This window comes from Pteronotus mesoamericanus, unplaced genomic scaffold (genome assembly GCF_021234165.1).
Source record: "Pteronotus mesoamericanus isolate MK-2021 breed Mesoamerican mustached bat unplaced genomic scaffold, CSHL_Meso_final contig_164, whole genome shotgun sequence".
In the NCBI taxonomy this organism is placed as follows: Eukaryota; Metazoa; Chordata; class Mammalia; order Chiroptera; family Mormoopidae; genus Pteronotus; species Pteronotus mesoamericanus.
Genome location: NW_026555065.1, coordinates 20,703,582 through 20,719,839, shown reverse-complemented (window position 1 = coordinate 20,719,839; position 16,258 = coordinate 20,703,582). Strand labels below are relative to the sequence as shown.

General features: G+C 37.0%; 1 protein-coding gene across 3 annotated transcripts in view; it reads left to right on the top strand.

The window, feature by feature from the left end:
* The window catches only part of CTDSPL2 (CTD small phosphatase like 2), an 84,417-nt gene that overhangs the window by 44,185 nt on the left and 23,974 nt on the right, over positions 1 to 16,258 (top strand). For all 3 annotated transcript variants that reach the window (XM_054565475.1, XM_054565474.1, XM_054565476.1), the window contains exons 3-5: positions 8,270 to 8,408; positions 10,459 to 10,608; positions 15,514 to 15,729. In XM_054565475.1, the coding sequence (XP_054421450.1) occupies positions 8,270 to 8,408; positions 10,459 to 10,608; positions 15,514 to 15,729 (505 nt within the window). The remainder of the gene's footprint in view (positions 1 to 8,269; positions 8,409 to 10,458; positions 10,609 to 15,513; positions 15,730 to 16,258) is intronic.

The following is a 16,258-nucleotide window of genomic DNA, read 5'->3' as shown; positions in this document are numbered from 1 at the left end:
GATGCCCAGTATTGTGATCCCTCCTACTTTGTTTTTCTTTCTCAAAATTGCTGCGGCTATTCGGGGTCGTTTATGGTTCCATATAAATTTTTGAAATGTCTGTTCTATTTCTGTGAACTACATCATTGGTATTTTAATAGGGATTGTGTTGAATGTATAAATTGCTTTGGATAGTATGGACATTTTGATGATACTAATTCTTCCAGTCCATGAGCACGGTATATGCTTCCATTTATTTGTGTCTTCCTTAATTTCTTTCTTCAATGTTGTATAGTTTTCTGCATACAGGTCTTTAACCTCCTTGGTTAAATTTATTCCTAGGTACTTTATTTTTCTTGTTGCTATATCGAATGTGATTTTTTTTTCCTCATTATTTCTTCTTCTGTTTCATTGCTGGTATACAAAAATGCCTTTGATTTCTGAATATTGACTTTGTATGCTGCTGTTCTGCCAAATTCACTTATTAGGTTGAGTAGTTTTTTGGTGGAGTCTACAGGGTTTTCTATGTACACTATCATGTCATCTGCAGTGATAGTTTTACTTCCTCCTTTCCTATTTGGATGCCTTTTATTTCTTTTTCTTGTCTGACCGCTGTGGCTAGGACAATACTACGTCAAATAGAAGTGGTGAAAGCGGACATCCTTGTCGTGTTCCCAATCTTAGTGGGAAAGCTTTCAGTTTTTGCCCATTGAGTACGATGTTGTCTGTAGGTTTTTCATATATGGCCTTTATTATGTTGAGAAATGCCCCATAATTCCCATTTTGCTGAGTGTTTTGATCATAAATGGGTGCTGTACCTTATCGAATGCTTTTTCTGCATCTATCGAGATGATCATGTGGTTTTTGTCTTTTCTTTTATTTATGTGATGTATTACGTTTATTGATTTCCGTATATTGAACTATCCCTGCATCCCTGGGATGAATCCCACTTGATCATGGTGGATAATCTTTTAAATGTATTGCTGGATGCAATTTGCGAATATTTTGTTGAGGATTTTATCATCTATGTTCATCAGCAAAATTGGCCTGTAGTTTTCCTTCTTTGTAGGGTCTTTATCTGGTTTTGGGATTAGGGTGATGCCGGCCTCATAAAGAGAGTCTGGGAATCTTCTCTTCTCTTGGATTTTTTGGAATAGTCTGAGAAGGACAGGGATTAGCTCTTCCTTAAATGTTCTGTAAAATTCTCCTGTGAAACCGTCCGGCCCAGGGCTTTTGTGAGTTTCTTGATTACTGCTTCAATTTCCCCAGCTGTTATCGGTCTGTTCAGGCTTTCTGTTTCTTTCTCCTTCAGTGTTGGAAGATTATACTTTTCTAGAAATTTGTCCATTTCATCAAGGTTTTCAAATTTCTGGGCATGTAATTGTTCATAGTAGTTTCTTACAATCCTTTGTATTTCTGTGGTATCAGTTGTTATTTCTCCTCTTTCATTTCTGGTATTATTAATTTGAGTCCTCTCCCTTTTTTTCTTTATGAATCTGCTTAAAGGCTTGTCGATTTTATTTATCTTTTCAAAGAATCAGCTCCTGGATTGGTTGATCCTTTGAATTGTTCTTTTTGTCTCTATGTCATTCAATTCTGCTCTAATCTTGACTGTTTCCTTCCTTCTACTTGCTCTGGGATTTTTTTGTTGTTGTTTCTCCAATTCTTGAAGTTGTAGTGTTAGGTCTTTTATTTGAAATGGTTCTATCGTTTTTAGGTAAGCCTGTATTGCTATGAACTTCCCTCTCAGGACCGCCTTTGCTGTGTCCCATAGGTTTTGGACTGTTGTATGTTCATTTTCATTTGTTTCCAGAAACTTTTTGATTTCTTCTCTTATCTTATTATTGACCCATTCATTATTTAATGGTGTACTGTTCAGTCTCTATAAGTTTGCAAGTTTTTAAGGTTTCTCTTTGAGGTTGATTTCCAGTTTCAAGCCCTTGTAGTCCAAGAAGAAGTTTGGTATTTCAATTTTCCTGAATTTGCTGAGGCTTGCTTTGTGTCCTATCATGTGGTCTATCTTTGAAAAATTCCATGCGCATTTGAAAAGAATGTATATTTTGCTTCTTTGAGATGTAAGGTTCTATATGTATCAGTTAAGTCCATTTGATGCAGTGCGTCATTCAGCTTCACAATATCCTTGTTGATGTTTTGTTTGGAAGATCTGTCCATTTTTGACAATGGGGTGTTAAAATCCCCTACTATCAGTGTATTGCTGTCTATATCTTTTTTGAAGTCATCCAAGATTTTCCTTATATATTTGGGAGTTCCTATGTTGGATGCATATAAGTTTACAATTTTTATGTCTTCTTGATAGATTCTTCCTTTAAGTATTATAAAGTGTCCCTCTGCATCTCTTTGTATGGCCTTTGTTTTGAAATCTATTTTGTCGGCTATAAGTATTGCTGCTACCCCTGCCACCTTCTCTTGCCCATTTGCTTGGAATATTTTTTTCTATCCCTTTACTTTCAATCTGTGTAGGTCTTTGGCTCTGGGGTGGGTCTCTTGTAGGCAGCATATGTGTGGGTCATGTTTTCTTATCCATTCAGCTACCCTGTGTCTCTTGATTGGGGCATTTAGTCCATTTACATTGAGAGTTATTACTGATAGAAACGTATTCATTTTTTTCTCTTTGTACCTGTGTTCTTCTCTTTCTCACTCTTTTCCTTCATCTTCTTAAACCAGTTCCTTTAGCATATCTTGTAGTGCTGGTTTGGTGGAGATGTATTCTTTTAGCCTTCTTTTGTCTGGGAAACTCCTTATTTCCCCTTCTATTTTAATTGAGAGCCTTGCTGGGTAGAGCAGCCATGGTTGTAGGCCTTTGCTTTTCATGATTGGAATATTTGTTGCCATTCCCTTCTGGCTTGTAGTATTTCTGTTGAGAAGTCAGCTCCTAGCCATATCGGGGCTCTCTTGTACGTTACTCCCTGTTTCTCCCTTGCTGCCGTGAGGATTCTTTCTTTGTCTTTGATATTTGCCATTTTAATGATGATGTGTCTTGGAGTGGGCCTCATTGGGTTCCTCTTGAATGGGGCCCTCTGTGCTTCCTGGTCTTGTGAGATCTTTTCTCTCCTGCAATTAGGGAAGTTTTCCATCATTACTTGTTCAAAGAGGTTCTCTATCCCTTGCTCCTCTTCTCCTTCTGGTATCCCTGTTATGTGGATATTATTGCATTTCAGGTTGTCATGCATTTCCCTAAATGCCTCTTCATTCTTTTTGAGTCTTTTTTCCATTTCTTGTTCTTTCTGGGAGCTTTTTTCTACCTTGTCCTCCATTTCACGTGATTCAGTCCTCTGCTTCATCTAGCCTGCTTTTGATTCCTTCTACTGTGTTCTTCAATTCAGAAATGGTATTCTTCATATCCTCTTGAGTCTTCTTGATAGTTTCTGTGTCCTTTTCCAGATTGATATAGTTTGCTCTAAGTTCCTGATAGTTTCTCTGCAGTTTCTCATAGTTATCTTTGAGCTGGCTGAGCTCATTGAGCTTCCTTAGAGCCATTGTTTTGAATTCAATATCTGATAGTTCACTTGCTTCTATTTCATTTAGCTCTCTCTGTGGGGATTCCTCCTTTCCCCTCATTTGGGGGGAACTTCTGTTTCTTCACAGTTTTGTGACAGTCCTGTTTTTTTTTGTTTTTGTTTTTTTGCTTCTGCTTTAATTGATCCGTCTAGATTTCCTGACTTTGTGGATTAAACTTATATAGTAGTTGGCGAGTCTTTTTATTTTTTCTTTTTCTTTCTGGGTCTGCCTCTGATGGTGTCAGTTGTTGGCCCTATTTGACTTTGGACCATTTGTTTGAGCCTTCCAGGAATCTACTGTCTGCTTCTGTCTCCTGTGATTGTCAATCTGGTCACTCTGTCCTCATCTGTCAGGCTTAGGCACCACAGGGCGGAGCAGTGCCTCCTGATGGCGGGACTATTGTGCCCTTATAGGCTGCTGTCACTCAGGGGAGTAGTCCACCTGAGCAGGATGTAGATCGTGGACTGGGGAAGAGTCAGCACCGGGACTCCCCAACGCCTCTGTCTCCAGTCTCTCCTTGAGGGTCCCTGGGCAGCTCTCTGACTCCTTTGTCCAGGGATCCACTATTTCTGCAGACCGCGGTGTAATCGCGCACCTTCCGGCGCACCCGCTTCTGCCTCTTTGGGGACATGACCTGCCTGCACAAAATGGGGGCTACGGAATGGGGAGAGAGTCTACTCCGGGAATCTCGGATAATCATCCACTTCTTTCCCCAACCCCTCCCATCTCCAGTCTCTCCTCAAGGGACTCTATGCAGCTGTGTGTCCCCTTTGGCCAGGGATCCTCTATTTCTTCCAGCCAGTCTGCACTTAGCCCCCAGCCCACACGCACACAGGCTGCGTGCAGAGCATGCAAAAGGCAGGTTTATTGATTCACTTATGCCTGAGCGAGATGGTAGCTTCAGGGTGGGAGGTGAGTTATCACCGGGGCTCTGCTGGCCACTGTCTCAGTTCTCTCCACAAAGTTTTCCTCACCAGTCTTTACTTAGGCACCAGCCCACTCTCCTGCTGCCTCTACCCAGAGATCAAGGAAGGCAGCTGCCACTGCACATTTTTGCATTGGCCCTTTAAATGTCTCTTTCCATCTCCAGCCGCCTGTCTCTGTGCTTTTCAGGGTTGCATTTTGTCTGTGTGTTTTCCTGGTTTCAGCTGCTGTAGTCTAGGGGTCCCTGTTTATGATTCAGACCCTGTTCGTCTCAGGGGGATCCAACTGGCCATTTCAATGTCTCTCTGGTGCTGGTGCCTGTGGGTGCCCAGCCCACCCTCTCGAGCCTCCACCGCCCTTCTCACCCGTTAGGATGTGTGAGAGTTGGTTCCACTCTCTGTCCGCAGCTCCAAGGCTCCTCTCCCTCTATCGTTCCATTGTTTTCCAGGTAATTTCTCCACTATTTAGTCACAGTTCCAGTTTGGTCTTGGGAGGAGGTCTGCATGACTCCCATTCACTCCTCCTCCATCTTTTTCTCCCCGAATTTTTAATTAAAGGTGATAATCTGCAATAAGGTGGGGGGTGCCCTTTCAGAGAGGTACAGCCTGGTGTAGCAGGGATTCTTCTCATGTGGCAGTTTGCATTTCCTTTTGTGTCCATCTTAGCAGCCCTGCTGGCCTAAAGTGTCTCTTTTTAGCTTGTATAAGCTTCTATTTCTACTTCTCTGTTTTTAATACCTTTTATTTTAAGCCTTAAGGTAGTGCTTCCGCTGCTCTTAGCTGCCTGACTGAGGTGTCCTTTGGTCTCAGTCATTGTTTTTGTTAGTGCTATGGTTTTATGGAGTTTTAGAGGCATTAACTGATTTGCCCCAGTGTATACCTCTCTACCCTCATAGACCCATTTTCCCCCATAATCCTTAATATTTTTAGTTTTATAGAATGCACGATTTTCAGAAATAGATATATTTATGTTAACAGCAGATGTACTAAGAGACTTCATTAAGAGGATGCTAGAGCTTACTGTAGTTGGGGCCCTGTGGCTTTATTTGTGTTCTTGAAGGACTTTATAGAAAGACCCCTGTATTTTCTGGTAATAGAGATCCTGTGTTTGGGATATGATGTGTCATGTTAATTTTAAACTACAGAGGAATGATAAACAGTAAAAATTTGAGGAGTTTTGTTGTTGATCACAGAGGCATTATTTTGTGCTATAGAGCAGTTCCCCTCCACTGCACCACTACAGGAGGTAGGTTCCAAGACCCCAATGGATGTCTGAAACTGCTGATAGTACTAAACCACATGGATACTATGATTTTTCTAAAACATACATACTGATGATAAAGTTTTAATTTACAACTTAGGCATAGTAAGAGATTAACAATAGTAACTAACAATAAAATAGAACAATTACAACAATATAATGTAATAAAAGTTATATGAATGTGGTTTCTGTCTCAAACTTTTTATTTTACTGCGCACACCCTAGTGATGATGTGAGATGGTACAGTGCCTATGTGATAAGATGAAGTGAGTTGAATGACATGGGCATTGTGATGTAGCATTAGTCTACTGTAAGGGGTACGTGAATAAGAGCTCTGAGATACTAGGACAGTCAGTGTGATAACTAAGACAGCTACTAAGTGACTAACACTTGAGTGGATAGCATGAATATACTAGACAAAGAGATGATCAAGTCCCAGCTGGGGATGGAGCTGGGTGACATGAGATTTTATCATGCTACTCAGAATGCATTTTAAACATAAGAATTATTTATTTCTTGAGTTTTTCATTAAACATTTTCTGACTGCAGATAAGTAAAACCACAGAAAGCAAAACCATGGGGCGTGGGGTAGAGGGGTACCTGACAGGTACTGTAATTACATTGTTTGGATGGAACTACGTAAAATTAGAGAAACTGGTCAGTAAAAGTAAAATTCTGTACTGAATGATATTTACAGTTTTCTCTTTTTTCTATTTTAATCCAAATAGAGAATTATAATTTTGGCCACTTAAAACACCAAGGTTTGTTTCAGAAATGATAGAATAATATTCAACCTTTAGAAAATGCATAGTAGTTAGTATATTATATATTATTTGCTGTGGTGTAAAAGCATCAAATACAAAAAAAGTGGAGAAGCTATGACTGTTGAAGAATGTTGATTATATATAATATGAATTTTAAAATCTAGTCCTTATCAAAAGATTTCAGGTAGTCTCATTAAAACAGCAAGGACTTACAGACCACTATTGTAGTAATGTAAGAAGGTTACTGGTGATAAGTGACTTAAAAAATTTTTACAAATGAGAAAAAATAGATGGAGAAAAGTAAATCAGGTTATTGCTTGGGATATACTTTAGTCACTAATACTGTAAAAATAGTATAAGCTACTCATGTGTGGATTTGTCCCATATAAGGAAATGAATAGAGAACTTCGTTAAGGTGTAGAGTCCTTAAGTGTTAATTGCGACATTTAAAGAACTGAGGTGGGCCCAGGCTGGTGTGGCTCAGTGGATTGAGTGCTGGCCTGAGAACCAAAAAGTTGCTGGTTTGATTCCCAGTCAGGGCACACGCCTGGGTTGTGGGCCAGGTCCCAGGTTGGGGGTGTGTGAGAGGCAACCAATCAAAGTATCTCTTGCACATTGATGTTTCTCTCCCTTTCTTTTACCTTCCCTTCCCCTCTTTCTAAAAGTAAATCAGTAACATCTTTTAAAAAATAAAGAATTGATATTGGCATTGTAGGGTGTGGCATTTGTAGGCCTTACTGTTTTTGTTGTTGTCTTTTTTGGTAATACATGATATGCCAGCAAATTCCAGTAAGGTTTTTCTCTTACCCTAAGTGCTTATGGAATGACTTCTGTTCTTTTAGGCAGTTCGAGGCATAAAGGAAAGCGGCTAAAAATTCAGAGCACATTGTGCAATTCAGTATTTCAGTAGCATGGACATTGAGTGGATCTTGGGGATTGGATCTGAATTGTGAGGATACTGTAAATATATTTGTGTATTGTGATTGCATTAATAAAATACTCTTATGACACTCAAATTTTTTTCTGGGTTTCCTACCAACATTAGATACTCTATTTTGTTTCTCCTAGATTTGAAAAACAGGGGAAAGTAAATCAAACCATATTTTGCCCTTTTTTTATTGACATATAATTGAAATGCAATATTACATTAGTTTCAGGTATACAATGTAATTATTTGACATTTGCAGATATTGTGAAATGACCACCACAATAAATCTAGTTAACATCTGTTACAATATCTAGTTCCAGAGGTTTTTTCTTAATAAGAACTTTAAAGGTTTATTCTTTTAGCAACTTTCAAATATGCAATACAGTGTTATTAATTAATATCCACCATGCTGTACATTATATCCTTATGGCTTACTTATTTTATTACTGGAATTTTGTACCTCTTGACTTCACTTATTTCTCCCCTCCACCCGCTTTCTGCCTCTGGCAACCACCAGTCTGTTCTCTGTATCTATAAGCTAGGTGGTGTTTGTTTGCTCTTTAAATTTTAGATTCCATATATAAGTGAGGTCATACAGTATTTGTCTTCCTCTGTCTGACTTATTTCACTTAGTGTCATGCCCTCAAAGTCCATTCATATATTTGCAAGTGGCAAGATTTTTTTTTTTTTATGGCTTAATAGTATTGCGTTGCATATATGTAACACATTTTCTTTATTCATCAGTGAACCCCTTAAGTTGTTTCCATTTGTTGGCTGTTGTAAATAATGCTGCAGTGAACATGATTGGGGTGTGTATCATAATGTATCATTTTAAAAGTGTAAACTCTAAGGCAGAATGTCTACTCAATGAATGTTTTCCCTTTTATATCTTAAGGAAGAGAGAGAAAATCCTTCAAAACGGAGTAGAATTGAACGCGATATAGATAATAATCTGATCACATCAACACCAAGAGCAGGAGGAAAACCTAACAAACAGATATCTCGAGTAAGACGGAAAAGTCAAGTAAATGGAGGTTTGTCAATATTTAGATAATTGCTTTATTAGGTATAGGCAGAGATCTCACCAAACATGTTTCATTTCTGTTTTTAAAAATCTGCTTTAAGCAATTTCTGCCTTGTTTTTGTAATTTCCTTTTTATTAAATATTAGTAGTGTGAAGTGAAATGAAAATTTACCTTCTTAATATAAATCTACTTTGATGAATTAAAATGACAAAAGCAAAGCAACAAGCTTTATACTGTTTAGCATGAAAATGTATATGGAGCAACATTTTTGATTTCTAATAAATTCACTTCTTAAAGCAATAATAGTTTTGTCTTCTACATTACAAATTTGAAATATGTACTTAATATGTACAAAGAATTTGTTTTTCGGTCATGGAATTTCATAGCTCAGAGGGGGTTGGATCACTTCGGCCAGCTGTTTTCAACTAGGGGTGGTTTTGTCCCCCAGGGAACATTTGTCAATATCTAGAGAACTTTTTGGTTGTCATAGCCTGTTGAAGGGATGCTGCTAAACATCCTACAGACCATCTTTCTATAACACAGAATTATACAGCACAAAGGTCAACAGTGTTGTTGTATAAACCCTATTCAAGCACCCCAGAAGAAAAAACCAAGAAGGACAAGCAGAGAAATCTCTAAAGAACAATACTTAAGAGCATGGGGTGCTGTTTTAAACACAACAGCAATAATAATTTATTAGCTTTTCCCTCTCAGTGCAGTGATGTATCTCTATTATTAGAATTGACCAATAGGGAGAAAGGGGATACAGTAACAAGTTAATTAAAAGAGCTATTGCCAAGAAGGGAAGAACTGAGATAGATAGTAAGGTTGTAGAATGTAAAGGATGATTAATCAAAACATTTGTTTTATTTTTTAAAAAACCCATGGAAAAATCTTTTATTCACTAGAAACTTAAAGAAAACTGGTTATTCTTCCTAAATATTTTGAAATGATGCCTCAATACCCATAAGTACTTTTTAACACTGCTATATAGTCTTCTGCTTCAGTAGAGCTATGTTGCTGTTGTTCATTAGAAATAAATTGGAGGTTAGGTTTTGTGAAATAGGCAGAATCCCAAAATGTATATAAACAAAGACAAAAGTTGGCATTTGTGTTTTTGTATTGTAACTTGCTTTAGTTACAAAGAGTTTATTTCATTCTCTGTTGCCCTGTGTTGATTTGAAGATTTTCAGTCCATATAATTCTAGATGTAAATCTACAGTTGACCCTTGAATAGCACAGGGGTTAAGGGGCATCATCCTCCTGCATAGTCAAAATTTTACATACAACTTTTGACTCCCCCAAAACTTCCATCTCCTCTCAGTATCCACAGGGGATTGGTTCCAGGACCCCAATGGATACCAAAATCTGCAGATGGTCAGGTCCCTTATATAAAGTGGCATAGAACCCTGGTTGGTATGGTTCAGTGGATTGAGTACCAGCCTGTGAACCAAAAGGTTGCTGGTTGGATTCCAGTCACAGCACATGCTTGGGTTGCAAGCTGGGTCCCCAGTTAGGGGCATGTGAGAGGCAACCCCATTGGTGTTTCTCTCACACTAGATGTTTCTCTCCCTCTTTTTCTCCCTCCCTTCCTCTCCCTCTAAAAATAAATAAAATTTGAAAAAAAATTAAAAATAAAATGGGGTACAATGCATACAGTCAGCCTTCTGTGTCTGTGGATTTCGAGCCATAGATGGAACATACTGTTTTCAATATAATAGTATAATAAATACTGTTGAATCTGTGGATGCGAAACCTGGGGATATGGAGGCCCAACTGTTTATTGAAAAAAATCCAAGTTGAAGTAGACCACCATAGTTCAAATTCGTGTTGTTCAGGAGTCAACTGTACTTTGAAAAACACAGTGAAATTTAGCATTTACAAAGCATAAGTAAATTTGTATAAAGATCATTTGACTTGCAAGTTATTTGCCTCAAGATTTATTTAAACAATAAACTTTCCTAACATTAATGTCAATTATTCTTCATGAAGTACTATTTTTACAATGAATGGTTTAGAACTCACTTCTGAAAGTCATTTTTTTTTGTTTCTTTTTTAGAAGCTGGTAGTTATGAAATGACAAATCAACATGTAAAACAAAATGGAAAATTAGAAGATAACCCTTCCTCTGGCAGCCCCCCAAGGACTACATTGTTGGGGACCATATTTTCTCCTGTCTTCAATTTTTTTTCACCAGCAAATAAAAATGGTAAGTACAAACCATTAACAATAATTTGGGTTAAAAAAATTAATGGTTTTCTTAGTTTTTTGTAAATTCTGTTTGATTTTAGTGACCTATTTGTCAGCATCTTATGTTTGTTTTTTGGCCTCGTTAAAAATACACAGCTCTTAAAATTTTTTTTTAAGTGACTGAAATAAATATAGGATATGTTTAATTCTGTTGATGTGAATGAACTCTGCTTTCACTATCTGAAAAGCTAGATGTTAAACTTTGGGCTGGAAGGAAAGTTTTATTTTTTCTTTCTTGGGATGACTTCTATAATCCTTAGAGTATATACCAGAAAGAATCTGGAAACATTTTTGGTATCCTAGATCAATAAAGTAGAATTTTTTAAAAATTTTAAGTGAGTTGAAACTAGGTTATTTTCAAAAAAACTTAGTGTCTTATAATTTCTGATGATTAATACCCAATTAATACATGATAATTTGGTCTCTACATTATTTGAGGGAAAGAGATCGTGTCTTTATTTTTGTACCTACCATGTTGTTTAATATAGTATTAGGCACATAGAAGATAGTCACTAAATGCTTGTTGCCTGGTTATTAAAATGCTAATTTGAATTACATTTCTGGATATTGGTGTGATTTTTAAAAGACAGGATGGTGTACTGTAAAATCAAGATGCCATGAGGGCAAAATAATGCATATTGGCACATTATTAGGCTCTAGGGTTCTATAGTAGAAATAAAACTACCTTTAACTTTTTAACCCAATATTTCCTAAACATATTTGACCAAGAACCCTATTCTGTGGAACATCTATTAACATCTTGTAGAACTAGTGCTTCATAGAACATCTTTGGAAATAAATGCTTAGGGTAATGGAAAGGAATGGACTTTGAAGTTAAACTTGTTTTAAAATTTCCAGCTCTGCCACTCTATTCCTGTTACCTTGGACCAGTTCTCTTGAGTCTCTTAATCTGAGAGAGAGTGTAACAATACTAAAATGTGAGGGGTGATTTGAAGATTTAACTCCACAAATATTGAGCATCTAGTGTATTACAGCCATTGTGTTAGTCACTGGAGATTCAAAGATGATTAGCATAGGGTTCCTGCTCTAAAGGCTCACTTTTTACAGGCGGGAGAAATATACGTAAATGAATATAATAAATTTTTTAAGTGCACCCACAGAGGTGTGGGGCAGTGGGGTATTCAGAGAATGGAGTGATTCTGTATGGGTAGTGGTTCACAAAAGGCTTCATAGAAAAGCTGAATTTTGAAAGGTGGTAAAGGGAGAAGGAGCAACATGAGCAGAGGCATATAGTGTATTTGAGAAACTGAAAGTAGTTTGTTAGAGATGAAGCATTAGATTTGAGGAATACACAGGAAGGGATAAAATAGGAGTTATAAATTAAGTCAGATTATAGAGTTAATGTAAGATGCTTGAACTTTCTCCTTAGTCAGTGGGGGATGATTAAAAGGTTTTAAATGGGTGAGTTTTGAGAACTGATATGTGTTTTCTTAAGATCTCTTTGATAGTAGTGTGTAGGTTAGATTCTCAAGAGGCCGGATGCAGGGAGAAAAATTAGACTTTCAGTCCATGTGACTTCATGCAACCTAATTGTGGTATTAGAGAAAAAAAATCAGCATTATAGAATGGACAAATTTTGGGCACAGATTGTAGGTGAAAGAGAAGCAAGATTAAGATGACACAAGGTTAGACTTTTCAAGAGAGAATAGCCCTGGTTGGTGTGGCTCAATGGATTGAGTGCTGGCTGAAACCAAAGGGTTGCCGGTTCGATTCCCAGTCATGGCACATGCCTGGGTTGCAGGCCAGGTCCCCAGTAGGTCGCTCTCAAGAGGCAACCACGTGTTGAGGTTTCTCTTTGTCTCTTTCTCCCTCCCTTCCATTCTCTAAAAGTAAATAAAATCTTTAAAGAATAATAAATTCCTGGGAGATAAAGAATTTAATTTAGGCCATGCTGAGTTTGAGATGCCATGAAACAACCAAATAAAAATGTCTAGTAGTAATGTGTCATTCTGATGTGGAGCTTAGAAATCTAGGTTTAAACAGTAGACATTGGTATTACCTACTTCTTATAGATATTAGTTGAAACTAGTGAAGTAAATGGTCTCATCTGGTTTAGCAAACTAAAGACCAGAATCTTGAGCAGGGGGTGGGGGAGGGGCATTTAAGGACTGGACAAAGTAAAAGAAGCAAACAAAGGACACATGGAAGAAGTCAAGAGAGACTTTGTATCATAGAAGCCAAAGAGAGAGAGAGAATATCAAAACCTAGGGTCAAATAGTTGTGAAGATAGAAGAAAAGGAAATGAGCGTTGAGAAGACATCACTGAACCTGGCACTTAAAAGGTCATTGGGCTCTTTTGCCAGAACATTTTCAAAGGAGTGGTTGGAGTTACAAGCCTAATGGAGAGTAGAAGGGAAGCAGCAAATGTTGATTACTGTTATAAGAACATGAATATAGAAAGAAAAAAACCCCAAAAACTAGAAAAATCATAAAATCTCAAGGGATGGTTCATATTTGTGAGACACAAGCATATTTTTAAGTGTCAGGGAAGGGTCTAATGGGAAGAAGTTGAAAATAGGAAAATAACTAATGAAGAAAGTTTCTGGAGTCTCCTAACAGATGGGATCAAGAGAACAGGTAGAAAGACTGGAATTGAAACAGGGAGAAAAAGCATTTTCCTCCAATGCTGGAGGAACAAACTGTGAAAGTATGTACAGAAATAAATGCTTGGGTTGATGTAATTTTCTCTTTAAAGGAGGAGATTGTATCATTTGCTGAGGTAATTCTGGTGACGGATTAAAGAGAATGGTGAAGGTTTAGAATGTATGCTGTTGGAAGGGTATAAGTAAAAGGCTGAATGACACACACACAAAAGTACTGAGCAGCACGCTATAGGCCTAGCTAAGATTAGAGGGTTTCACTTGGAGCATGACTGCTCTATAATTGTATTGTTTCTGTGCCCGAGAAACCTGTAAATTAGATTGATTCAGTAGGGATTTCTGTGATGGCTGACAGTGGGAAGGGAAGGGAGCAAAGGACAGTGAGGCTGCTGGCTTGAGAGTGGCTTATAAGTGATGCACCACAAAGTCTAACTCGATGAAGAGGGTAGGGAAGAAGCTGTAGAAGGATGTGTTTGGAATAAAAGAGACTGGCTTGTATCAAACATGAAGATCACATATAATAGGAGTATGAAATAGATAGACAATTAGAAGATTAGGAGGTTGTGGTAAGGAATTAATATGTTTAAATTTTAGGTTTCAGAGGTGAACAGTTTCTTAGTGTTTAATGTCCAGGTTATGGCCATGGTAATCACCACTAACGAGCAGAATGAATGAGAGAGTGAAGAAGACAAGAACTTTGAGGATTAGTCATTGACATCACCTGTAACAACAATGAGACAGGCATTTAATATAGCAGTAAACTGGTTAAATTTAATTAGATGTTAAATTCCTCCATGATTAAGAGAGGATACTTGCAATAGATAGCAGAAGACAGCAGTGAGGTTAAGTGAAGAAATTACATAGCCAGGCGACATCAGTTTGAAAGGAGCAGGCATTTTTGCACATTAGTGGAAAACCAATGATCTGGTAGGAGCAATGAAGATAAATGATTTCTGATTCAATTAGTACACTGAGTATGGGAGAATAAAGAGCTTTGACGGAAGTATATCAGGAAAAGAGATTTTTTTTGTAAAAAGGTTAAATTTAAAGTAATTAGGTAGAAGGGATATTCTTTGAGGAATTTGAGAGTATTGGAGGATGATTTTAATGTTGAAAATGACGTTTGGAGGATTTCATTAAAAAATGGGAAGAGTTTGGGGTCATCCCATAATGGAAGGAGAATTGGGCATCATGGTCATGTAGGCGATGGCTAAGTATAATGAGGAAACTAACTTCAGTCATTATTAAGATGCAATCTTGTTGAGAATTTGTCCTTTTGTCTCTGAATAAAAAGGTCCCCATGGTTAGGGGAACAAGTAGCTCATTCTTGGAAAACTACCTCTGGTTTAAAAATCACAACTGTGGACAATGTCTAGGATGCTTAGTACTGAAATGATGAGGAGCTTTTTGAGAAATACATGTACAGTATATATATAATGTCTAGACATAGCAGGTACTTAATAAGTGATATTTGGTTTAATGTAAAAAAATACTGTAGTCAACAATACTGTATTATATACTTCAAAGTTGATAAGAGAATAGATCTTACATGTTCTAACCACAAAAGAGAAATGATAATTATATTATGGGATAGAGGTGTTAACCAATGACAGGTTGTTTATCATATTGTACTATATAAATCAGTATGTACATCTGAAACTTATAGTGTTATATATCAATTATATCTCAATAAAAAATTCTAAAGTATGACTGACTATAAATGGGCGCTTCTAAACTACTTGAACACTCTTAAAAACTTTGTTCAGAAATGCTACTGTAGCTTATAAGTCTGTTCCTCATGTTTGAAATGTCTAGAAGAGACTCACTAAACAAAGATATCCTCAGCTTTGATTATGTAGTATATAGTTTCTCTAAATATTTATGGGTTTTACTTATCTTATTTTTATTGAATTATATTTGGCATATAACATGTAAATTTAAGGTATACAGCATGTCAAGTTGGTACATTTATATCTTAGGATAGTTATTGTAGCAATAATTAGCAATCCTATCATGGTCCATAATTATCCTTTCTTTTTAGTGGTTAGAACAATTAAGTCCTAGTCTCATAGCAAGTTTGATGACTATAATACAAAATTGTCTGTATTCACTATACTGTGCATTAGATCTTTGGGGCTTATTTACTAATCATTGTAAATTTGTACCCTTAAACAACGTTTTATTCTCCCACCCCATATGAGTTTTTAAATGATGATTGTGAGTACACCAAATCATGATTTCAGGAACATCAGGATCCGATTCCCCAGGACAGGCTGTGGAAGCTGAAGAGATAGTAAAACAACTTGATATGGAACAGGTGGATGAGATCACTACCAGTACTACTACATCAACTAATGGAGCAGCTTACTCAAATCAAGCAGTTCAAGTGAGGCCATCAATAAATAATGGTTTAGAAGAAGCAGAAGAAACAGTTAATCGTGATATCCCACCCCTTACAGGTGAAGAAAATGTCTTGTCTTATGCACCTTCAAGAATAGTTTATAAAAATAACAGTACTTTATCTTTTTTTCTTAAATACACAGATTAAATGTATAAGTTTTTCTTCCTTGAAGTTAAGAAAATTAAAATTGGAAATAAAACTTTCTCCCCGAAATTTAGTCATTTTGAAATTGAATTTTTAAAAAAGGCTGTTTTGACTGAGTATTAATATTTTACAGCGTAATTATTTGTACCAGTCTTACTACTTGGAGAAATTTAACACAACTAGTAAAATATGTGCTCATTTTATGAATATCATTATTATAACTAACACTTTTAGACCCATAGGTCTATAGTTACTATCCAGAGGTAGTCTTACCTCATACCTTCAGAATTGTTTCTTACATAGATGACGTTCCCCAAAAAGAAGCCTCTGTTCCTGGATCTCTCCCTCCCTATACCCAAACTTTGCAGCCTAATTCTGGGTCCTTATAAAGGCTTAACGTAATTGGTGGGTTTCTGAGCCAGTTGTCATAGATATGTAGAAAA